At 40.0% G+C, this 24,520-nt stretch overlaps 2 protein-coding genes across 22 annotated transcripts in view; both read right to left on the bottom strand.

Moving 5' to 3' along the window:
• ZFAND4 (zinc finger AN1-type containing 4) overlaps window positions 1–20,885 on the bottom strand; it is a 37,330-nt gene extending 16,445 nt beyond the window's left edge. For 11 of the 15 annotated variants that reach the window (XR_003252763.1, XR_003252762.1, XR_003252764.1 and 8 more), the window contains exons 1-7: window positions 17,424–20,885; window positions 16,195–16,497; window positions 9,266–9,341; window positions 9,099–9,166; window positions 6,707–6,893; window positions 2,447–2,594; window positions 440–1,624 (exon numbers count right to left, since the gene is read on the bottom strand). Coding sequence is in view for 10 of the 15 variants with exons in the window: in XM_026061359.1 (XP_025917144.1) it covers window positions 440–1,624; window positions 2,447–2,594; window positions 6,707–6,893; window positions 9,099–9,166; window positions 9,266–9,341; window positions 16,195–16,378 (1,848 nt within the window). In the remaining 5 variants the exon portion in view is untranslated. Of the gene's footprint in view, window positions 1–439; window positions 1,625–2,446; window positions 2,595–6,706; window positions 6,894–9,098; window positions 9,167–9,265; window positions 9,342–15,337; window positions 15,384–16,194; window positions 16,498–17,218; window positions 17,394–17,423 lie in introns of those variants that run through there. The other 4 variants (XM_026061352.1, XM_026061353.1, XM_026061360.1 and 1 more) reach the window with 4 other exon arrangements.
• Window positions 20,886–20,981: 96 nt separating this feature from the next.
• LOC112963897 (WASH complex subunit 2A-like) overlaps window positions 20,982–24,520 on the bottom strand; it is a 34,326-nt gene continuing 30,787 nt past the window's right edge. For all 7 annotated transcript variants that reach the window (XM_026061344.1, XM_026061348.1, XM_026061345.1 and 4 more), the window contains one exon: window positions 20,982–21,496. In XM_026061344.1, the coding sequence (XP_025917129.1) occupies window positions 21,360–21,496 (137 nt within the window). In that variant the 3' untranslated portion in view covers window positions 20,982–21,359. The remainder of the gene's footprint in view (window positions 21,497–24,520) is intronic.

Raw genomic sequence — 24,520 nt, 5'->3', positions numbered from 1 at the left:
GACTATTTAACAGTCTCCCCATACTTAACAACATATCAAAACAACACAGTACATTATAAGCCTGAAATTAGGCACATATGGTGCCAGTCTCAGTGCAAACTTTAGAGCAAGCGACAACTAAYGAGCAGCAGGAGTAAGATGACATTTCAAACTCATAATTCTACTAGCATCATTACCAAAACTAAGAATTTTGGTTGTGAACTAAACAACCACTTTAATCCATAGAAAAAATTGCTTCTAGGACCCATTTATATAAATATGCAGCCAAGACACCAACAGCAATTTAGAAAAACAGTTTCAAACCACAAGGGATTTAAGTATGCCCCTCACCCCAACTGCCTTCCCTAAAAAGACACACACACCAGAAATACGGTTTTCATAATGCCAGAATCAGAAAAAACAGAAAAATTCCAACTTCTTTGGAAGTGTTAGTACTCACTAGAATGTATTCAGCAGCTTCATTTGGAAGAGCGGTTTTCCTAAAGCTTTCTTCCTGAAAACCCTGAAGGTTTGTAGGCAGTGCAATACCAGAAGTCCGAAACCTGCCTGTCCCACAGGAATTCTTTAAGTTTTCCCTGCTTGCACTTCGGGCCAGTGAAGCTAGAAATCCTAAGTTATTTACAGAACTTGCAGGTTCTTTGGATGCTTTGTTAGCCACATCTGTAATGTCCCTAGCCTCCACTTTAGAAATTACATCAGGTCTTTTGCCAAGTGAATCTACTTTCATGCCACGAAATCTAGTAGTCCTAGAAAAAGAGGAATCTGCTATACTATGGACTTCCAAAGATCGGAGCACATTTGGAGAGGCTGCAGATCTCATGTTACCAACCTCAAAGCATTTGGGTTGTGTTTGCGGTTTCAGAGAACTATGATGTGCCACTTGTGCTGAATACCGAAGAGGTGATAAAAGCGTATTCTTCTGAGGACTTAATTCACGAGTACTGAGAAGCCCAGCCTCCATTGCTGCAGTGCTCAGCACTTTACTAATAGGTTTTCTATGTTGCTCTACAACCTTAGACTCTTCATCCCTATCAGACAGTCCAAGTTCTGGGTTCACCTTTCCTATGTCATATATCTCACTATACTGTTCAGTGGTGCTTGCTTCTGTTAATAAAGCAAAAGCATCAGTTTCAGGTAGAAGCTTTTCTTCTGTTCCACATGGTTCTAAATTTGTTAGATTTGCATACAGAATAGAATCCTTATCACTTGTAGAGATCACATTTTCAGACGATTTTTCTGAATTTGTAGGCAGAGATGAGGCAGGAGTCAGAATACTATTTGTTGGTAGCTTTGTATTTTCTAGTTCGACACGAGATATTTTTGGTGGTAACCTAATGCTACTAACTGACTGAGACCAAGAGGTGCTCTGCCAGGTGTCATCTTCCTTAAGAAAGTCATTAGTTATGGATGGCATTGTTCTACCAGCAGTGGCCAAAGTAGCCAAAGCTGAAAGTGCATTTTGGGAAGACTCCGAAGGATATGAATTCCCAGGAGGAGGTAGGCAGGACTGTCCGATATGGGGGAGCACTCTTAAAAATCTGTGACGAGCAGCAGCAGCCACTGAGCTACTAGATGGTCGAGGAGCCACTGGAGGACGAGGTTTCACCTTGACAGTTTTCTTAGGCTATTAAAAAAAAAAAAGCAGTTAGTATTTTCACTACAGTCGTACTTAAAGACCCGATAACAACGACAGTCCCAGCATTTCAGAAAGTTTAAGGCCAGAAAGCACCATCAAATCATTCATTCTACTCCTTCATCTGGTAATAGCCAGGAAAACTTCACCCTGACATCCGCAAATTAAAATCAAAGATGATAATCAGAAAAAGCTTTTTAGTAAATAGGCCATGTACCAGAGGAAAAGGGAAGCCAGAACGCCAAAGCTGTTCAGAAGAGTTGTCTCAGACAAGACAATGATAAAAGAAAGGAAGTACTACCATCTTCGCTTTACACATGAGCATAGGAACCAAGACACAGGCATTAAACAATTTTACTAAATCTCTCAGATTAAGTTTAATCCAGATCTCCTGAACACCAGCCTAATGCTTCATCTACTAGGTGATCTCATTCTTCTATTTAAGTTTAAAGGCTTTCTAGTTACAGTTCATCTCTAATGAAGTGTCATTTAAGAGCATCTTATTGATTTTACCAGATCAGTACTGCACAACAATACTACTTAAAGCATCAGAAGACAAAATAAATCCAGTACCACTAGTGAATTCTTKGAATGCTGAGAGAGAGAGACAAGTAAAGTCAATGTCCCATAGCAGAAGGATATTTACACAGTGACGTTCACTATATTAATTGACAGATAATAAAATCATATATCCTTTATCATTCCATTTTCCAAGAGGGCAGTCAAAAAACTAATTGATCTGCTTTTTAGCAAGACCAGTATTGGGAAATTTTAAGTCATTTGATAATAGAAGAATTGAACCCGCAGCTTCACCTTTTTACTCAGATTCATGTTCTCCATCTTTGCTTTAAGCAGCTTCATTTTATTCATAGTAATTGAATTCTCAATAATCTGTTGGCCAGAAGGTGATGCCTCTGTTTCGTCTTCATCAGCAGCATATAAGTTATAAACTGAACCACCACTGAAAATAAAAAAGAAAGTTTGTTTTCACCCTCTGATCAAGTAATTTAATTATATTTTCAATGCAGAGTATTCTCACAACTAGAAAGCCAAATCCGTAGTTGATCTGTTGACAAAGCATTATGTAAAACTGTATGCAAAGACATTTCAAATCCATTTATTTTAGAAGATAAACATTCCTTATTAGAGCGCTCAGACAAAGTGATGATGCTGAAATCAGAACATAGCCCAACTTTCGGGAAGTTGTTATACCATATACAGTTGGTTTACACTCACTATATATTTTCCCCACAGAGGCAATATCCAGTTCCACAAGTGTCTCCTGAAGGTATGGCCAAAGCTGTTAACAGTGTGACTCAGACAACAAGCTGATCAGTTTTCCAATTAACCAGACACTGGCATGGAAGGAAAGTCCAAATTTCTATCCATCCTGAGGGGTGTTCTCACCATAAATGGAAATGGAGGGGTCACCCATGTGGATGTGATATTCTATTTCTCCTTTTCAAAATAAAAAAAAATAAAAAAAATGATCAGTTTAGATTTCCAAAGAGTCCCAACATTCGGAAAAAATAAACAGATTCAAAGACAAAATATTTTAACTCAATCACTGGAAATTTATAGCATCACACTGAGTTTTTGCATTCTGTTAAAATACAGAATGGAAAAAGACAATGTTTTAAATTCAGTATCTGACTTGTTTTTCCTATCAAGCATCATTCAGTAACACAAATCTAACATTTGACAGTAAAATGAAATAACCCTTAAGAGTGTCCGACTCATCATAAATTGAAGAATTTTCAACACTGTGTATAGTAATTTTAAAAAGTGCTTTAATTCTCCCATTATGCTGTCAGCACCTAGAAATTGTGACAATCAGGCAATTCCCCTTTGTTCATAAAAACATCTTAAAAGATTTATGAGAAGTTTCTTCTTTCTAAAAGAGACAAAGGAAAAACTACATGCCATGAGAAAGTCAGTTCCAAGAAAGGCATATAAAACTACATCTCCTGTAATTATAACAAAATACGTAAAATCTTATGTTTGCATAACAGATCTCAGTTCTGTGATCACTAATTAAAGCTGGCATCTTACCTGGTTCTTGGAAATACTCTGCTGCCCTTACTCTAGGGCCAGTATTTTTGCCCTGACTCTCCAAATCCATTTCTTAAAATGTAGCAAAGTTCAGAAGGCAGCACAGCTGGGAGACAGATCTTTAAGAATAAAATGGCAGCAAATTCAAAGCAAGACTGCATAATAGTTGGGTAGTTTCTTACCAGAAACTGAACAGCTCTGTATGGGGACAGGCAGCATGCACATTACACCTCTCCTGGTAAAGATTCAACACTATAGAATCACTTCAGAATTTTAACTCTGCAAATACTTAAAAGTCATAATCAACTGAAAACAATTCTTTGCAGTCCCCTTCCCTTAAAATAGGAAAAAAAAAGGGAATAACATTCCCATATTTTTTTTCCTTTATGCAAAAACAGCTTTGTCATTTGTCTTACATTTTCTGGCTAAATAGGAGGCAAGAACTTCAAAAATGGAGTAGTAACAAGTTTGTTTTAACTGGAATGAGATTGTGAGGCCATGAAGATTGGACAGGAAACTTTGTTCATGATGATACTTTTAGATCGTTTTTCAAAGAGCAGATTTCAAGCTGACTTTATCCATAATTATAGACATTCCTGAGATCTTGCTCGTAAAATGCACGCTTGAAAGATGATCAGTAGCTTGTTGAAACACACTGTCTTGTTGCTAGTGCCTGCCATTGCTCTACCACAGTTTCAGCAGTTTTCTTTTAACACAGAGAGAATAATCACAGTATATATTTACACTTTGTCAYGTTTTAACCATTAACTTAACCACAGACAAAATAAAATGGTCTGGAGAGTTATAAAACAAAATCCAAAAGAATGGCCCATTTTCAAACTGAGGTCACTGAATTCTGCTTCACACTCAAGCAAAATGAAAAAAAGCCGATGAGTGCCTCAAACYGCTCAGTCAGCAGTACACCCACACCTATAAACACTCTTAACCATCAGTGTGGAAAACACTAGCATCCTGAGAGCGATTCACAGCCTTTCTGTATAAAGCTCAACTGGAAAGGAGGTCTGATTTGCTTCCATTCTCTCTTCCCTTTCTCACTTTTTCCATTCTACACAAAGTCTGACATGGTAAGTTTTCTTTTTATTAGCCATAAAAATAAATAAAAGAATTTGTGGGTGGGTCCTCCCCATCCAAGTTAATGACTGCCCTAGTAGAAAAGCCCATAACTGAACTCCCACAGAAAATGTGGAGGAAGAGAGGTAGYTCAAGCTGAATGCATTCAACTCGGCGGGCTTCCAGCCTAACTGGATCTTCTGAACAATGACAAAATTTCTTAAGGAGGACGTACTTTGACTTTTGCACACACTGTTGTACTTTGAAGGCTTACCAAGATGTCCTTGCAAAAGCCAGATCAGTGTGGTTTATTCCTTTGGTTTGCTACACTTAGCCAAATGTAAAGTAAATTACCATTTAATCTATACACTAGGAGTACCTAACTGAGAAACATTAAAAGTTTCAGACAATTGTCCRTGCTCATTTTAAATGCAAATAAAACCCAATAAATCCAAGAATTTGAACAGCTGGGCAGATATCAGGGAGACTACTATACTGACAAATGAAAGTTCAAGCTCCTTCTGACAACTTCTTGCAGTGTAACATCCTCAGTCTTAGCTCTTTGGATTGGTTTTRGGATTCTTTCAGTTTAAAGTGACGAATGAACAATTTGGCAAAGTCAGGATACTACTGAGAACAGGAAGTACATTTGTCTGTTCTTCTTCCCAGAAGCCTGTCTAGCCCAATACAGCAGCAAGGTGCTCAGTTCTACCAATTATACTTCTTTTTTCCTCTATTTCAAATCTGCATACAATACCGTATGTGGCTATTTACTGTAAAAGAGTATAGGCACTGAAAGATAAAATGACAGATCTAACATACTTGTAGCTTTTCCTCCTCTTTCCCCCTAGTAATTGTATATTGAACACTAGCTCTTTGTACTCACTAACTGTTTCAGAATTCAACTGTGATACTTCAATAGGCTGTAAATATTACTTGCATTAGGATCTAAGTACAGATCAACTCTTCTGCTGAGCACTTTGGTGGGGGAGAAAGAAGGGAAGCAACAGGCCAAAAAAATAGTCTGTACACTAATCCCTACAGAAAGGGGCAAGGTTTAACCAGAAAAATCTACCAAATATAGACCTAGTAGAAGGCCCTTGCTTTCATTTTGCAAACAAGAACAAGAATACCTATTTAAAACAGTGCAAGTCTTAGTTTTGGGGGAAAAAGCAGCTAGTCCCTAGAATAGCAAAATTCCTTTCCTTAATATTTATACAATTGTAAATTTTCCAGGGGGGAAAAAAGCCTACCCAAAAGCTGCAGTATAAAGACAGAACCTAATAAATTTTTAATACTTTTCAGCACTTGCAATAGCTTTAAAAAAATAACCCAGACTACACCTTACTACAAGGTAGTAATTTAAGTGACAGACTTGCCCTTCTGATAACAGTACTTTGATTCTATGACAGTGATTCAGACAAGTTTCATGCCTCAACAATAGCTAATCTGAGGCCTAGTTATGCCCAAAGGCTAGTAATATCAATAGTTCTGAGCAGCTCCTCTGTATCTTCCAGCAAACCCTGGCAGRATTTTGCACTGCCAATCTACTATCTTCCTGACTAATCCTTTGGTGAAGTCATGTCTATATAAAAAAGCAAGCTTGGGCTGGGAAGAGAGAAAGGTACTTAATTAAAAAATTTTAATATCCTTATTGCCAAACTGACTGTCTTGGAAAATGTTTTCTTTGAGAATGGGCTGGGATATTAAGAATTGCCACAAGGGACTAGGTCAGTTTTATCTCACTTTGTAGTGACACAGAGTGACAGAAGCCAGTCAAAATGACCACTGTCCATGAAGTATAGTTAGGCCACCCAGCTACAGCATTTTGGTAGTCCTTCAGGAACAATTCTTCCAATCCTCCATATATTCTTTTGACAAAGTCAACATTTATTAGCTGAAAATTATACAGCATTCCTGTTTGAGGAAAAAATATAAAATCAACTTTACCTCAAAGACTCAGATAATGGTGTTAGAGTGCCATCTCCCCGGTCTACCACACGGAAGAAATTCAATTGATCTCCTTCTCGATATACTAAAAAGGTAACTTGTTTGTTGGATGGTCCCTTCTCCCAGATCTCCTCTCTACTGGGATCCATATATTCAGCCATTTCCCTAATAGGGTCTTCCACAGGAACTACAAAAAGGAAAAAAAAAAAAAAAAAGGAACAAAACCAAATTATTTCAACTTGTACTTCCGTGTCTTGTAGTTCTGGCTCTCCCAAGGGAAAAACCCTCAGTTTTCTGACTATGTCTAAAGATAACTACAGTAATGATACAAAAGTGTCACACCAATAGGCCAGTCTTCTGGAAGACAACAGCAATCGAATATTCAACCTGAAATAGCCTCTTTCAAACATTCTTGCTGCTCTGCAAGTAGCATTCTCTAAATCCAAGTCAAATGCTTAGATATGCATACATAAAACATCCAGCTCAAGTCCCTCTCTGCCACATTTACACCTTGTCATGTTACGTTCAGTCCTGTTAACTCTTCACTCGCTCGTCACACCYCTATGCTTCAGAGGATTCTTTAGCACATAAATTCCAAGTAATTACAAGAAGTCTTTGTAAATAAAGAAATCTAGATGCTGATTGCTATGGGCCTGTTTTTCTAGTAACCTGTATTCTAAAAATCCCCATTCATTCACCTGATCAGACACTAAAATCCATTCCAGAGCTAGCCAGAACCATCTCCCACTCTCAGCATTTCTGAAGGATGCAAGAGATTTAAATGTAGTAGCATCTACCAAACCACCCAGGAAAGCTATAGAATAGAAGACCCAGTTATGACATTGTGTATTCAGGAGACAGCTCAGTGGTATTTTTAAGTTCTACCTATAGGAGACACTGACTGAAGYGATAAAAACACAAACCTGAAGATCTAAGGAATCCAGTTAATTTCTAATGTTAAATTAGCTGCTCCTCCTCACTTTCATGTTACCACTCACCTTTCCTTGGTCCCTTAGCATATGGGATGTCACTTCAGGAAAAGCTGTCCTACCAATAATTACATATGTGGGAGAGAAAGAAATGGAAAAACAGACAGCCTAAAAGATCAGCTCAGTTATTAAACAACGAGCGTGGTAAGATCACCAGGTCACGCTTCTCCCCAGCTGCCAAAAACTGAATAGAGAAATTCTCTGTATATTGTTGACTATAGGGCACACCTCTAACTGTATCTCTTAAGCACTACTGTAGAGATACAAAAGATGGGGAACAGAACACAGAAGACAAGTTAGAAGACCGCCAGTTCACTATGCATAAGGTATATTGATGGTTTTACAACTTATTTTAGAGGTGAGTTTATCTGGCAGTCAGAGGAATGGGTCCAAAATAAAATTAGAATTATCATACCAATTAAAACTTGCATTATTTTTTGTAAATGGCCTCAATTAGGGTAATTCGCCCACTCTGAAAGCAGAAAGAACATTGCTTAGTTCACTCACTCTAATTTTACATGGAGAAAGTAATTTCCTAACACATTTGCTACACTAAGTGAACAGATCCCTGCATTCTTTTATTAAGAGCACTTGGGACTAACAGGAGCTTCTTCAGAAAGAAGCGTTAAACATTTACAACGAACTTTTCATAGCTGGAACTATTCTATTATCAGCTGCTGCCCAATGAAAATCAGTGCTCTTAGGGTAATGAGTTCTCTTGAAAACAAAGATTAACATAGTTCTCTTAYAATCATGCATCCTAAAATTTTAATTCAGTTAAGCATACATTTTTAAATATGCACTGTTTTACAAAACTACCTTTGTTAGACTATACTTAGAGCACTGTTACAACTGAGATTTCATTACATGAAAGCACTCAAATGTTCAGCTTGTTTTGATTGCTTTTGAAAGCTCAGCTCAGTTTATGATGGGAATGCTCAGCCTAAAAGATATGCCAAGTGCTTTCCAAGTGAAAATACCAAGGAAATTTCTCCCCTTTAAGCCTTCATTCTTCTATGGATGAACCATATAACCAAGCTTATCAAACTAAAACAATGCCTGACCCTTACTAACCAGATTTTAGAAAATATTTGTACAATGACACTACATGTGCATATTTGTGTTTTCCAGTTAAGAATTCCTGATTGTGTATAAAGAATTATCAAGTCTCAAAGATACTTGGTAAACTAAGGATAAGCAAAGTGAAAAAGATGGTATACTTGGTATACTATGGAAAAGAGATGGAAAACTATCCCTCCTTTTTTTTAATCAAATATTTGCCAATTAATTTTGCATTAAAGTCTGCCTAGCCAAAATGCTTAGCTAAGAAATCTGTCCACAGTCATAAGGTGTTGCACGAATACATCATTTTAAACTGAATTTATGAATGAAATTAAACCTACCTCTTCTAGTGTTAATAGGTCCACCTCGCATAGCCAGAACTAGCTTCAGAGTGCAGCCTTCTGAAATGCTGTAAATGGCAATAAATAAATAAAACTTTGTAGGATTTTCTATTGCCTATGTAAACGATCATTTAGAAACATTCACTGCAATCTTATTCTATACTTACTTATAATCATTCAAACAGTAGTCATCCTTCAGTTCCATGTTATTCCAAATTAAGTGCTGCTGAGAGACAGGAATACCTAACCAAAAAATAATAATAAAATAAAATTGGAGTTTGGTGGGAAGGCTTTGGGGGACATTTGGTTTTTTTGAGGAATGCTTGAGAACAAAGAGGAGAAGAAAGGAGGGGGCAGCAGCAGCAGAAAGGAAGCAGGACAAAGACAGCACTTCAGCAATGATGCCTAACCTCCTGAATAATTATTAAGACCAAAGTTAAGGTTTCTAGCAGGCTGGTGCCCCCCATGGGGAGCTCCATCTTTTGGCTCAACAAGGAGTTTGTGGAAGTACACAATAAGCCTGAAGCAACTCTTACTCTCGTCTGGTAACTGTAAAAGAGCTTTTTCCTGTTATTTGTACCTCAGAGCTTTCTGTCTGCTAACAGAAAAACAGGATAAAACCTCTAACTACAGACCTGCTGAATAATTTATCCCAGACTGATATTCTGTATTACTCACAGTAAAGACAAGGTACCATTAAGAAATGCTGGTGACARTTCTAGTGCAGTGGTGACAACTAAGAAAGTATTTATCTGGACTGCTTAGTCCAGAACCTGAAAAGTTCAGATGTACAACATAGTACCATACTAGTTAGGCGAACTTTGTACAGCAAACACAAAGGACTACTTTGTTTTTTACTTTGCTCTGTGCTTTTACGCTATCAGAACACTTTATTACTCATATTCAACAACGCTCATTTTTCAACTCTAAGTTTTGGGACAGATTTGGCATGACAATCTTTTGTTAAAAGGAAGCAAGTGTACTGAGTATTTGTTCCTTATTAAAAATCTACTTCTACCTAATGATTACCTTTGTTTCCTTTTTGCCTTCACAGTCAACTCATTTAAATACAGATCTAATATACATTAAAGAGAATAAGCAAAAGATGGTACCACACCAGGCCTTTACACATTTTTAGTAAAAGGCTGCCATTCTCCAATTTTTGGATAGACTACAAACCAGAGCAGTTACGAAAGGAAGAGACACCTTTGATCACCAAAGAACATTAAGGCTAAGGGGAAGATGAACAGGTCTTTTCTGCCTTGAAAAAAAATCTTCCCTTCAACATCAAAAAGAAATACTTCTGTCCGATTTATCTAGTGAAATCCAGGTAATTTTATGATTTCATCACGCATTCCCAAAATATTGTAATTAAAATGAAAATCTATGGAGGCCAAGAACTACTTTCTGAAGAAAGGTCTAAACACTACTCCTTAGACTAAGAAGCAAAAGCTGTATTTTTCATAACGTTACATTAAAATAACCTTATCTTGTACTTTATTCTTGGTCACTTTAGTGTCAAATTGTGTTATTTACTGCTTATTTGCATGTTCAAAAATACTTAAAAAAAGAGGCAAGTAGCAACGCTACACAGTAAGAGTTCTCAAACAGCAGACAAAACAGATTCGGGGAGAGGGGAACACAAAGATCAGAGTCCTCCAGGTGATTTGCCAAAAACATCTTGGGCCGTCTTCCCAAGGCCCGTGAGAGTGCTCRGCAAGGCAGGACAAAAGGTCAGGTAAGCAGCTCCTTCCTAGTTGGGGGAAGAGCACAAAACTCCCAACACATCACCAGYAAGGAAGAAAAGGACACCAAATCCTGGTGAGAGTCCAAGCAGATTCAGCAGGTGGGTAGCGTACATGCTAAGTGGATGCCCTCATGCAGAAGAAAGCGCATTTTGAAGGAACAGTCATTGTTTCTGGTTAAGTTTTAGAGCAGAAGACTGAAGTGGATTTCCCCCTCTCCTCACTACAATTCACCTCTAGATCTTTTATGAGCTAGCAACATGACTTTACTTCACTCAGAATGCATTTAACACGACTGTTAGTTACATCCTCTGAGGTCCACAATACATTTATGAGGGGAATATATTCACATAGACTAACATAATAGCTATTACTCTGGCATCTATTTAATAACTGGTTACATTTCAAATCTGCAGCGTAAGCAAAGTAAGAACAAGCTGGCAAGAATCAGTGAGTCTGCAGCAAAGCTCTCTCCTATGTTGTTTTGCAAGTCTTCTGATTACAAATAGTCATTACTGTCTGCATTTGTTATGGTTTCAGCAGCCTCCAAGGAGCAACTTCCAATTACTTTGATAAACTGAGAGCGCATTTGTTAAAAAGACTGGCTTGCAACTGGCAATGCTGCAGTGAAACAYGTTTTTGTTCATTTAACAATGACAACGTATTTTTAATGAAATGCACAGTTGAAAATACTATTCTCTGYTGTAATGGGAAACAGACAAGTCTTTATTACTAGTTCCTTTTTTAAGATGCTTTCTAAGAATTCTGTATTTATATACAGATGAAATAGTATGTGCTTTATAGGTTCATGCACAAGAAAATGTGTCAGCTGTCCCTTTTCTGGATTACAGTGAGCCTTTCTTGGAAACGTTTACACATGGAATCAGTACATAAAATTGGCAACAGTAAGAAGCGCAARATACCCCTCTGCCATCCCTCTCCCTAAGCAGCATATGACTATCACCGGTCTGCTCTAAATCAYGACTAAGAGAGAAGAATAGGGCAAAAAGCTACAGCTCAGTGTTCACATGGAAATGGGTTACCCAGGTAAGGCTACAGGAGGACAGAAGAGGGTTTTTTTTGGACTGTCAGCACATCTGCAGCCATTTCAATACACAATCTGACCTACTAAAATTTGTGGGAAGGGGAATAGAGCAGGGATCATATCCCTCCTCCTGAATCAGCTTATCAGACCTACCCCTAAGCTTCATCGCTTTAGTTGTCTTTCTGGCATGCTAAGCAGGCTTACTGGAGAAACTGATGTGGTTGAGTTTAACCCTAAGTAGATTTCAGAATGACCCTTATTCTGTGCTGTGGATAAGGACAAAAGGCTTTGTTTAAAACAGCACAAACACTTCAAGGTCAAAGTTCAAACTCARTTTACTCATCTTTCAACCAATACAGCTGCTGGAAAGCCTCTTAAGAGTTTACTTTCTGTTCCTGCTTACACGGAAGTTGGGCTGCTCCTCTTCATTTTGCCCCACAAACTAGCTACACTAGTGAAGAGGTACAAAGGGTCAGATAGGCAGCAATATAACGAAAGCAAACAGACCAAAGAAAAATAACAACTCTCACTAAGAATTGAGAGTACATACACATAAAAAAAAAAAAATCAAGTTATTGCATCTGCTCTCTCTTGAACTAAACACAAGTACTCTGAAAGCTAGCTCATTTGTCCCCTTTGTTCTAATACAAGAACAAGAAAACTCCCAAATTTAGAGGTAAAAAGGAAGATGTTCACACGTACAGACCACAGTTCAGTTCCAAGCAGTCACTGAAAAATATCATGACTGGTTTCACATTTTTTTCCTATTTTAAACCTAGCTAAGCAAATGAAGGCCTTAACACTCCATGGAAATCAATTCTCACAAGTTAATAAATAAAACAAACCAAGCCCCACCTCTTCCCTTGAGGCTCAGTCCTATATGACTGACCAGACATGTTTCCAGGTTTTATTTATGGTTCTTTGATAGATCAGTGAATTAACCACTACTAGGAGTACACTGTCCAACTCARTGTTTTTTTTGTAAAATTTATTATAATAAATTTTGTTTCCCAGTGAAAAATCCTAAACTTCTCCAGCACAGCAGCCACAAAGACTTTTGCAATGTAGAAAGCAACAACAGATCACTCAAGGGAGTGACAGTGTTTATTATTAAAAAAACCTGCTATTTACTCTTCAGTGAAATTCTGCTATTTAAGTACCTTTCACATGTGAAAAAAATCTCAGTCTCCACCTTGAAACCCAGGTACTGTYCTATCCATGATCATCTGTTTTAACATACAAATAGCCAACAACAAGTAAAATTAAGGGAGCACGTAGTGCTGCCRGCAATAGTACATTCTGCTGCTGAATGAGAATATTCTAGATTTTAWGCCACTGGTATCGGAGACAAAGGAAGTTAGTTCTTCTCCAATGTAGCATCTACAAAGGCTCATTCAGTGTATCTGAGTAGAGGGGTGATTTATTCTAGGTGGCTCCAAGACAGAATTATAACAAATATGAATTTGGAAACAAACACCATGCACTCAGTTTGCATTGAATATGTTTGAGGGCAAATGCTTGGATCTGCTCCTAGCACACATCAGATCTGTTTTAGCTTCAATTTATGAGCAAACTCATACAGAAGTTTTAGATGTGCTAGAGCCCCCTTAATAAAGTTTTATCCATATTCTTTGCTGAGACCAACCAGAATAATCTGGAGCTCTCGCTTAGTGAGATACTAATGCCTACTAGAGCAGTCTAAAACTCTTTCCACATCAGATCATTAAAGAGGTAATAAGAATGACAAACAGTATCAGAAGTATTCAGAATTCRTTGTGTGTCATCGATATTATTCTTTCTTATTACAGTGCAGACAGCCTAYAGTTATTGATACTCTAGCTGTGGACAAAGATCAGTTCTTCTTGATATGGTTTTATTATCAGTCTCTTCCAGTTAGAGGTATTGTTGACTGAGCCCAGACCTTTTGAATAAATCTGTTAACTTCTGATATGATTCTAGATTTTGTTCTCAAAGATCTCAAGTGGTACAATTAAACATTTTCACAGAATTTTTCATTTTGTGCGCTTGCATACTATCATCCTCAACACACAAATCAGTCCACAGAGACAATAAGCACACCAAGGGCCCTATATATTCTCCTGACAGTGTGGGGTTCTTGCTCTCTCATTCTCTAGCTGGAAGAGTAGCTTAAATGGGAGAAGTTCACACCTCATAAAATTTGACATGATATAGTAACAAAAAGTGAAAAACAGCAGCAGAAACAGAAATAAGCTTTTTGCTTTCCATGCTATACTACAACCACAAAATTAGTTAGGATTTTCCATTCACCTGAGTGATTCATTACTTGAACTTGTGCAYTATAACAGGAACTTTGTTACTGAAGAGTTGTTTATTTTTACATGCAATACCAGCCTCAAATACAATGTAAAATGAGTTTGTCACTGTGCAACTGTCCCCCTCACACACACATGCATAGCTGATCAATCTGATTTCAAMAGAAAAAACACCACTTTGCCCCTTATATGTATCATATTAACTAGGACATTACAGATCTTTTAACTCTGTTTTGGATTATCAAGGTATTTCAATTGACTTTTGTCAATAAAATGATAAGCATCAGTGAACTCTCCATCTTCCATGTTTTAATGAAATATACTTAAGTCTACGTAGCAGGCATCTAAGCCATTAATTACTTTAACATYCTAAGAATCACATCATGTGAATCAAATTCCTAATAAGCAATATTATAATTTTAGTACTAGCTGTTCTTATTATGAATTATGATGCTCTCATGAACTAGGCACACCTAGCCTATAATAATAGGCTATAGGTATAATTCAATATACCTATTTGTAATCTCCTGTTTTGGACTATGAGAAATTCAAATTCCTCTTCCTCACATCTTTATACTGGTCTCTTCTTGCACCCCTTAAAGCTCATCCCCTCATTCTGTACTCTACCCTGTCCACATAACCTGCCTTCTCCCGTACCCTATTGTCTATACTCCCTTTTAATTCACTCTTAGTTAGCATGCCATCGCCACCATATTCAGCCATGGAGGAAAGGAGGGTGGGGAGGGAAAACACCTTTCCTTTTTGTGTTTCACATCCAGGATCCATAAGCTCCTTGACATGTTCTCTGATTTGTGTTCAATTACTGCCCTGTCTACATGAAGCAAAAGCATGTCCATATAGCTACACTGGGGTAAACTCTAGCTAACTGCAGGTGGAGCTTCTAGCATGTGACCTTTGTGAAAAGCTCCCCATATCGTTGCAATATTTGTATGTTCTAAGACTGATGCACAGCTACCAGGGCACAACTCCTGGTTTCAGTGCATCAATGCAGGTTTCCATAAGAGGAGGAGAGCCTTTAGGATTCAAATCTAAAGCATGTTGCATCTCCCAGACAGCAGCTTCCACACACACAGGAGCATGATAAACACGTAGAGGTATACTGGGGAAGGAGAGGATCCCTTTTCTGGAAATTACCAAGTCCTGAACTCTCAGCTCATGCAGTAACACAGCTGTGCARCTCCTACAAAGTCAGAGAGGATGCATCACTGCAAAGTAGCAAAGGAACACGTAYACATACATACTTCAAAAGACATTTCCTATGCAGGGTCATTCCCACCATGGAAGGAAAGGGGTGAGAGAGGACTAAAACCCGCACCTTTTTTCCTTGTGTTAGCATCRGGGCTGCTCTCATAACTCTAAGGATGTTTTCACTTTGCAAGACATACCAAATTTATCACTTTTAGACAAAGCATTGCTCAGACAGACATCTGCCAGAAAAACTTCATTCAYCAAATTCTGATCAGTAACTTCATGCCGTCTTTGGGGTTTGCCTGCACTGCAGTTATTCTTGCAACTACAGTACTATAGACAAACCAAACTATGTTAAACTGGCTAACCCAAGTAGCAACGGCCACAGCACCTAGTTTAAAGTATGCCTGAACAGCTGCAGCATAGACATACAGCAAGACTCAAGTTTACAGCCTAGGCTTGAAGAACCTTGGCTCATTAACAAACAGGTTATATCTCAGATAATCTTTTAAACACAGAAAATAGCATCTCCCATGTAACATCAACATAATTAAAGATTTACAACAGATTTATTAAGATTTATCTTAATAATGATATACAAGATAACAGGAAAAGAAAAAAAAATAGCAAGATACCAATTCCAATTAAGCCTAAACCATAAACTGRGTACAAGCTTATAAATACTAATGAACAAACCATTTAAATTACCTGGTTTAATTTTAGYAAAATTACGATTATCATTTGTAAATTAAGACTTCTCTAAACTGATAAAGTTTAAGCTGATATAAAAGAGAGAACAGTACCTTCCAGTCTTTGAATTTTAGCTTTCACAGAAATCACTGTTTCAAAGGGCGACACTCGCAGTTCAAAGCATGTGCCCGTAAGYGTTTCAATGAAGAGCTCCATAGTTTCATAAAAAGGAAGTTTGTAGTGAAACGGTCCCAAGTTATCTTCATTGAAAAAAGGAGGCTCTTTCTTGTTGGCCATTACAAAGGACTTACAACTTTTTTGCTAGAGGATCCGTTAGGGAACTATGTTCCACTTCTAGCCAAGTCAGCTTTGAGGACAGGTATGGTGTATTGCTGTTCATGTTTTGGATTTTTCACCTGTAAAGCAAGCAAGCATAGTCTAGCAACCTCACARTACAGCTTCAAAGAGAGTCTCAGTTTATTCTTGATGAAAAATAAAATGGCTGTTAAAAACCAGCAGATTGGTAGGTAACCTGTGCAACAGATAGCCACAAAGAGTATTAGTAACACCGTGATTTTAAAACTCAAGCTTCAGGGAGTATTTCAACTCCCATTACCTTTCTCTTTTTAGTTGTTTTTTTCCACAAGCGACATCACCTGACCTGCAAAATTAATCCCCAAAGCCTCCTGACGAGGGCTGAGCCCTCAGCAGGGTCACAGCTGAAGTAAACTCCCCGCAGAGAAGGCCAGAAAGACAGGGACCCATCCGGGTTCAGAAAAGGCAGAGGTTTTGCTGTTGCTCCWCGGCAGCGCCGCACTCTCAGCCCTGCCGGGCCCGGCCGCCCGCCGGCCCTGCCACCCTCACGGCGAGCCGGACCCGGGCGCCGCAAACAAAGGAGCGAGAGCAGCTCTCCCGCCGCCGCCTCGCCACCCGGGCAGGACACGGGGGCCGCTGCCGCCTCCCCCCCAGGGGCGGGCTCCCCCTGCCCGCCGGGGACGCAGCCCCACCGGAGGGAGGAGAGAGAAGGGGGGAGGGCTCCCCCTCCCGCCGCTCCTCCCGCCACAGGGCCCCTGAGGGAACCGGCCCCCCGGCCCGCAGGCCGCCGAGCTGCCCCGCACCGGGCGTGGGGGTACTCACCTCACCTGCCGCCGCCGGGCCCGCGCGGGGCTCACGGGGAGACGAGACCCCCTGCCGCCCCGCGCAGCCCGCCCAGTGCGCCTCAGGGAGCTCGCCAGCCCCGGCGGGCCTGGCGGAGCGGGAGCCGCCGCTGCGGGAGAGAGGTGGAGCCCGGGAGCCGCCCGCGCCGCCGCCGCCGCTCGCCCCCTGCGGCCTCCGCGCCTACCAAGCCTTTATGACATCCCCGCCGGGCGTTCTGCGGCGGGCCAATGCGGCGGCTGTTCTCGTGCTGCCCGCCCAATCAGCTCTCCCGAGGGGCGGTGCTCCTTGGAGCCATCAGGGGAGGATGTCCTCCAGGCCTCAGCGCGTTGATTTCGCTTGTTGTGGTCGTTAAGACGGGGGGGGAGGAGGGGAGAAAAGAGAGGTAAGCGCGTACGCGCGGAAGCACCCGGATGCAGCACCTCCCTCCTAGCAGTGACCACGTGACAACACAGGGGCAAGCCGCAGTGTCTCCTGGAACATGTAGTCTACAGGGGCCGAGACTTATGGCGGCCCTGTTATAAGACGTAAAGGTGGAAAGAGACGAAGGGCAAAGCTGGGCGGTGCAGAACAAACTCGCACCGTATCACCACAGTAGGGAAATGTGCAAAAACATCGTTTCTACCTCAAATTCAGCTGTGATTTAGGAAAAAAAAAAGTCCTCCTGCCACCTCACCCATGGAAAGGCAGGAAGAGACATGGACAGGGCTGTCAGGTGGCCTCCCTCTCCCTCAACTGCTGGTAGGGGAACGGCAGCACCCACACCCCCGCTTCAGTTAGCGAAAACCAGCTACGGCAGGAACCCCTTACAGGGCTGTGTTTCAGCAATGCGATTGGGTCAAAGAGTTGGTCTGAAGGCCCCTGCCAGAGCTGTTAGCAAGTTTCACTCATGCAATATACTCATAATAGATCATGAAGTAGACGCCTGCTGCTTAGATTCCTATTTCTGAAAGATTTTTATGCTTCAATGTTTTTTGGTTTTTTTTTTAAAGCCATGATGCAGCTTTTAATGCAAGCCAAACTCTTATAAAGCACCTTCTTCATGTTCTAGGAACAGCTCTGTATTGCTGAAGATGAACAAGAAAAAAAAACCCTCAAACAGCTGTAGTTCTGAAACACCCGGGCATAAATCCTCAGCAAGGAAGGACACTAGGAAAAGCAGAAGCTGCGCAGCCATGCAGGAAGAGGCAAGGGTGTCTGTAAGCCAGAGCTGCCCTTGAATCAGGTAGCCCCAGCTCAATGCAAAATGTTAGAAACGGCAACAAAACTACTCCATCAAAGCAGAAAGATCAACACTCTCTCTCTTTTCTGTTGAGCGTATTTCCTTTTTCAACTGCAGAAACACACATGGCTCGCTAGTGCGTATGTAAGTGCTGCAGTACTAAAGTAGTATAGCTACCGAGTTAGAGCAATGCCAATTCATGCCAGAGAGTTTATTAAAAGCAAAAGAATAATTTCTTCCACCCTGTAAGTGCTTCTACAGAATCTCCTTACACAGGACTCTGAACAGTGGCACAGTACGAACCACCTGCTGAAGCCAGGCAGCTCACAATAGGAAATACAGTGCTCTAAGACAAGTTTACTCAACGTCAATAGTTGATTCTACTCCTAATTAACATAATATGATCAGGTTCATTTTCAGTAGGCATATGGGCAACAGCATTTCCTAGCACGATCATGGTCAGCAGATTGTTCTTCTGATGAAATGCCAAATAAAACAAGCTTAGTTTATTAAAAGGTGCTAATTAAACTCACTGATTTACTTACCAATTCAGGTTTTAAATTATGCAAGAATCACAATTACGCTAGCTGTTGGGCTTCACGGTCACTTAAAACACACAGTACAATTTTTTGTTTTTTTTTTTTTTTTTTTTTTTTTAAACACATGCACATAGAAATTTTAGAATACTCCAATACTTGCTATGTGCTGTACTACTGGGCTTTGAGTCCTGCCCTTCCTAGAAAAAACAGCCACGGTTTATCAAAAGTTAAATAATTACAGCAGTATCTAAGAAAAGTTTGTAAAAAAGGACCAGGTCAAAACCTCAGTAAAACACTGCTCAGATCAAAAAAACAAAAACAACAAAAAAAAACAACAAAAAAAACAGAACACAAAGTGGAGTGCCTAGACTAGGATTTACAATCTGTTAAAGGGAGCTCATGGAGGACCACACATTTTAATATGGCAACTTTAATATATGCCACTTTAGAAAGATTAGGGGAGGGGGAGAGAAGGAAAGGTTTTGATCTATGATATAGTGCAAGTTTCTATCAAGGCCTTTTTTCTACTGAGCTTTCACATTAAAGTTTAAGAAACTCTTTTAAAAGACAGGAGCTTTCTTTTTTCTACTCCAACAGCTTCTGGCCCCCAGAGTTCTTGGCTTGTGACTGGCACTCTTTTCAATGCTAATACAAGTTATTAAYGTGAAGGGCTGAGAAGGAGGATGGAGAAAAGAAAGGAGAATTCACCATCTTCTTCCTCTCCCCTCCAAGATGTCTTTGAAGCCTTTTTAAGCACAGAAGAAAGGAGTAAAGAGGCAGTACAAGTCATGTATGAGACATAAGCAGCAGATGTAATGCCTATAAATAAAGTGCAAGAGTTCTCACTGTAGACACCCATTCGCAAAGATCTCCCACATTCCTCTCCAAGCTGCTACTCTCCACTTACCCCTCCCCCCCAACGCCCAACATAAATCAGTGCCAGGCCCACCTAAGGTACAAATCAATGCATGGTGCTTCTTTACCACTCCCAACCTTCCCCTCTGCTTTATCCTAAATACTGCTAAATGCTTAGCCTGTAGTATTTAGCATGCCTGATAAAGTAAAGCCAACTCCAGAAGTAGGAAAGACTGAAGCAGGTATCTCAGAACAATGGCTTGAACAACAGTGAGAATGCTCTCAAAGAGGTCTTCTGGGCACCTGCTTTAAATTCACAGAAAGTAGAACAAGCAGCATTTTCAATCTAATGATCAAGTAGTACATTGTTGTCATAAAAACAGAGAGCCTAGTTTTAAAGACAGAATTGCACACAGCCACTGGTAAGATAAACATTTGATCCTTCTCTAGCTATACATTCACTCTGCTTGTATTGCATGCAGATGAGCAAGTGCCTACCATTGGACATTAAGTATGTTTAAGGGCAAAATTCAAAAAGGGCAATCTAGAAAACATGGGAAGCAAGAATTAAGCCAAACACACTAGATAGTGAGATTCCACAAAATAATGTCTTCCTGTTAACAGTCTATGATAAAACTGTAACAGATGACAAAGGAAAATGGACAGTAAGAGGTGAATCAAGCCCACAGGCACAAGCAAGTCTCTACATTAAGGTATGCACATAGCCTTGTCATCTAGGAAGTGACCAAGCATGCCCAGTACAGATAGACTCCTTGGAAAATGCTGTACACAGAATTTTGGTGCAACTTGAACAGAAGACAACATCAGATTTTTATCATCTTGATGTAGTAGTAATAGGTGCTCTTCTGTCATACTTTTTCTGGCAGAGAAGTATTAACCATTGCTGTTTTATAGACTGCATTAGTTGCCAAAACAAAATATCTAACTACTTTATGACATAAGAGGAAGAACTGTCCCTGATAGCAGGGCTCAGTCTTACAGTAACATTAGCACAATAGATTGACAGCTGACCCAGACACATCATGGTAGTGGTTTTACTTGTTTTCAAGTCATGATGCAGATGGCCTTTGCAAGTGGTAAAGAAGGAAGCAAGATATACAGCCAGATCTGGTTTAAACAGATTCCATTTACTATTTAGCAATATCAATGATTCTCTTCGTAGATCTGTTCAATAAAACAAATTATACTTTGTATAATAGATTACTTCATTGCAGGTATTGCACAGGTTATATTCATCTGGGCACCAGGAAACAGGATAGCAGGAGGTTACCGTTCTGTTGAAGCTTTTTTTTTTTAAAAAAAATATATTAAGCACAATTAGACCCAGTACAAGAAGATACTAATCATGTAAAATGAGTAGCCTGTCATTTAAATAACCACAGCCATCTCATTTCAGCTCTATTGTATTAGATAATCCAGAGTATTAGTACTGGACAGGACATAAAGAAGGCCTCCTCTCTGCAACACCACCMCCCCCCCCCCCCGGCTACTGGCCTCCAAAGGCATTCAGTGGGTCATCAAATGTGCTCAGTGCCTTGCTTTGAGATTTCACATCCAAGGTTGCCTGAGAAGATCGACTTTTAGGAGCAGGTATCTTGACTAGACTACTAGAGAAGATATCATCTAGGAAAGAAAAAAAGAAAAAAAGATAGCTGTTAAAAGGATGCGATTACCAAACAGAAGTAACATTGCATGGAGATGTCTCCAGCACACAGAAGCAACTGCCAAGGACATTCTGTGATAAACAAATGCTTTCCTGCTGCTGCGATTCTAGATGCATTTGTAAGAACATACGTGGGTAGCTGTAAGTCAAATCAAGAATATTTTTTCTTCTCAGTTGAGCAGAATAAATACTTTATATTTTACAACACTTCCAAGCATTCAAAAGCATCTGACAAGCATTAGTAAGTTTAACATCCACAATGAATTCCACTTTGCAAGTTCCAGATAACATCCCTCTGATCTGGAGCATCAATGTTTGAAGAACTTGAGAGATCTAAGAGCTGCTGAGATTGGCGTCAAAGTAAATCAGAAGAGAACGTGGTACTTGCTAGTGACTACTGTTGTGACATCTGCTAGTCATAAGAAAGTCTTTAACCTACAGCACAATAAAAAGACAGCATTAGTCACCAGAGAATAGGGCACAACCAAGATGCAAGGAGGCAGACAACTATGACTGACATCCTACAGAGTATTCAGAAAGTCCATCTGTAGTCCTGAATCAAGATCTTCCACTGTCTTCCTCAATGCAAACATTTCTGTTACGAACAAACAGGACCACAAAGTAGAAAAATCTTATGTTGCTATTGAGACTTAGCTAGGTTTCTCTCCTGGAGAATAACAACAGGTAAGAGAAAACCCTCCAGCACGGATAACCTATGCCAGCAGCAGAGCTCTCAGACACCCGCAGTTCTTCTTGTGGCTGATGCCACTGATGTTTGGGACTGTACTCATGGAAAAGAATGAAGTTTCTACTGTCCATGTGCTGAACTGTTGCCATGGAGCAGACGGGAGGTCACAGTCAGAAAGGTTTGTTTCGGACTTAGAAACAGTTATATTCTGGGAGGTTTCTTAGGCACACACAACACCATCTCTTCCTGTACACTAAGGTTTTAAATTTAGGCTACTCAGAGACTATGCAGGGGGACTGTGAGGAAAAACAAAAAACAACAACAAAACCCCACAATTCCCAAAGTAAAGTATATGGATCATTAGTGATAAGGCCAGTGTAAATAGCATGTAGCTGGTCTTGAATCTCTATTAAGGATAGGCCTCACAAAGAGGTTGATAGCCATTTAGTGGTCCAGAACATGAGAAACGCTACTCTAGCCTTCAGCACATCTTCTAACCTTTAGCAGAGGCCAAACAAGAGATGGCCAATCACAATGCACTTGCTTCTCTCTTCTTGCTGCCTCTTCCCCTCTAGCACATGTCCACTACTGTGCAGATAACAGGGATTACACTGGATTAATTCAGGACAGCATTTCAGCCTAAGAGCAGTTTAGAAAGGCAGTAAAACAGAGTAATCCCCTACTGGCATCCCTCCAAAGTAAAAAGCCATCACATGAATTAGCTTCACAGCCAGTTGGGAAATACAGGGGGTGCTGTCAGCTGTTGAGGTCTCATTCCCATTTTATAACAAGGCTTAAGGAAAAGGAAGGAGCATGGGAAACAGTATTGACAACTTGCACAAGCAAGCTGTCTCCAATTTCCCCCTACACACACACTGTTCCAGATGGGCAGAGATAACATCAAGATGTTTCTTGCGTAATCAGCCATAAGGTCACTGATGAGGCTAGGAGGACAAAGACTCACAAGATAGTTCTTCTACTACTGCCACCACAAATCTCATACAAATGTACTAAATAAAGACTAGAAGGTGTGATAGGGCAAAGAAAGCAAGCAACCCGTAGCCTTCCCCTTCCCCCTTAAAGGGCACTCAGTTTCTGTTTTATGTCAAGCAGAACGGGGCTCCTAAGACAACAATATGCAGCCTTGGTAAAGTGCCACCATAATCATCAAAGCCAACCCTTAACCTAAAGGTAGGCAAGTGCCAATCTTACCTTTGCTGCCAGTCYGGCATCCTCACCTTCAACGATCTTCCCTACACTCCTGCTAGAGTTTTGGACCCCCATACCTTGGGACACTAAGAAGCTGCTTACATGTGGCTGCATCATAAAAACAGTCAGTGGTGTGGGGGAACATGAAGTTGATCAGATCAGGGTGCAGGAAGGGGGGCCATCCCTTAAACAGTGATGTAGGTTTCAACATCAGATATGACACCAAACAATGAGCTCTAGCACTACAATAGATGTTAAAAGTGGAAGTACTAGCGAAAGGATCTGTCAGGACTCATTTTCAAAATTTATTTTCAGATGGCACTCTCCAACTGTTTTTTCAACACGAGGTTCTGAATTTTTGTGCAGAAGTGTTTGGAAGGTGGCAGCTGTTCAGGAARTTCTTTTATTTGCTATAATCTACAGGAAAAGTGAAGGATTAAAACAAAATATTTCTGTTGACCCAATATATATTTCAAATAGCTTGTCTGCAAAAGTATCAGTCTTATTTTTCAGAGTAGAAGATTTTGAAATCTCAAAATGAATGTTTTCTGGCAAGCCTTCTAACACCTTTAGAGATTTCRGCCAGGTCATTCCATCAGATTGGACACTTAAGAGCAGCCCACGCAAAACAGTAATACATCAGATTCAATATGCACAGGTCAGAAAGAACAAAGCCTGACAGGACTTAAAGCTAGGGGAAAGGGGGAGTTTTTCTAAAAGAAATATGTGGAATCCCCTTGGAGGGCTATTAACATGAGGAGCCTGAGAACAAACAAGACACAATCAAGGATCATATGACTTCCACTACCTCCACTAATGGACAGTAAGAAAGGAGCATACTTTTCATTACTTCACATTATCATATGCTGCTTTCTTGACTAAGAGAAATGGTAGTCTCCTCTCTAAATTATATTGTTCTCAAGAAGAAAATTGTTACTAAGGTCTAGATAAAGGGTCAACTGCCGTTCTCTGGTGTAGTATTTGCAAGTTGCTCTGGACATACACAGATGTAGACAAAATCTTATGGGACTCCATGATAGCAAATGTAATAGTGAAGGTGGGGAGAGGAAGGGAAAAGAGGTGCTAG

Source organism: Apteryx rowi, unplaced genomic scaffold (genome assembly GCF_003343035.1).
Source record: "Apteryx rowi isolate R43461 unplaced genomic scaffold, aptRow1 scaffold_18, whole genome shotgun sequence".
NCBI lineage: Eukaryota > Metazoa > Chordata > Aves > Apterygiformes > Apterygidae > Apteryx > Apteryx rowi.
The sequence above is the reverse complement of the archived record's forward strand: the minus strand, read 5'-3'. Positions and strand labels throughout refer to the sequence as shown.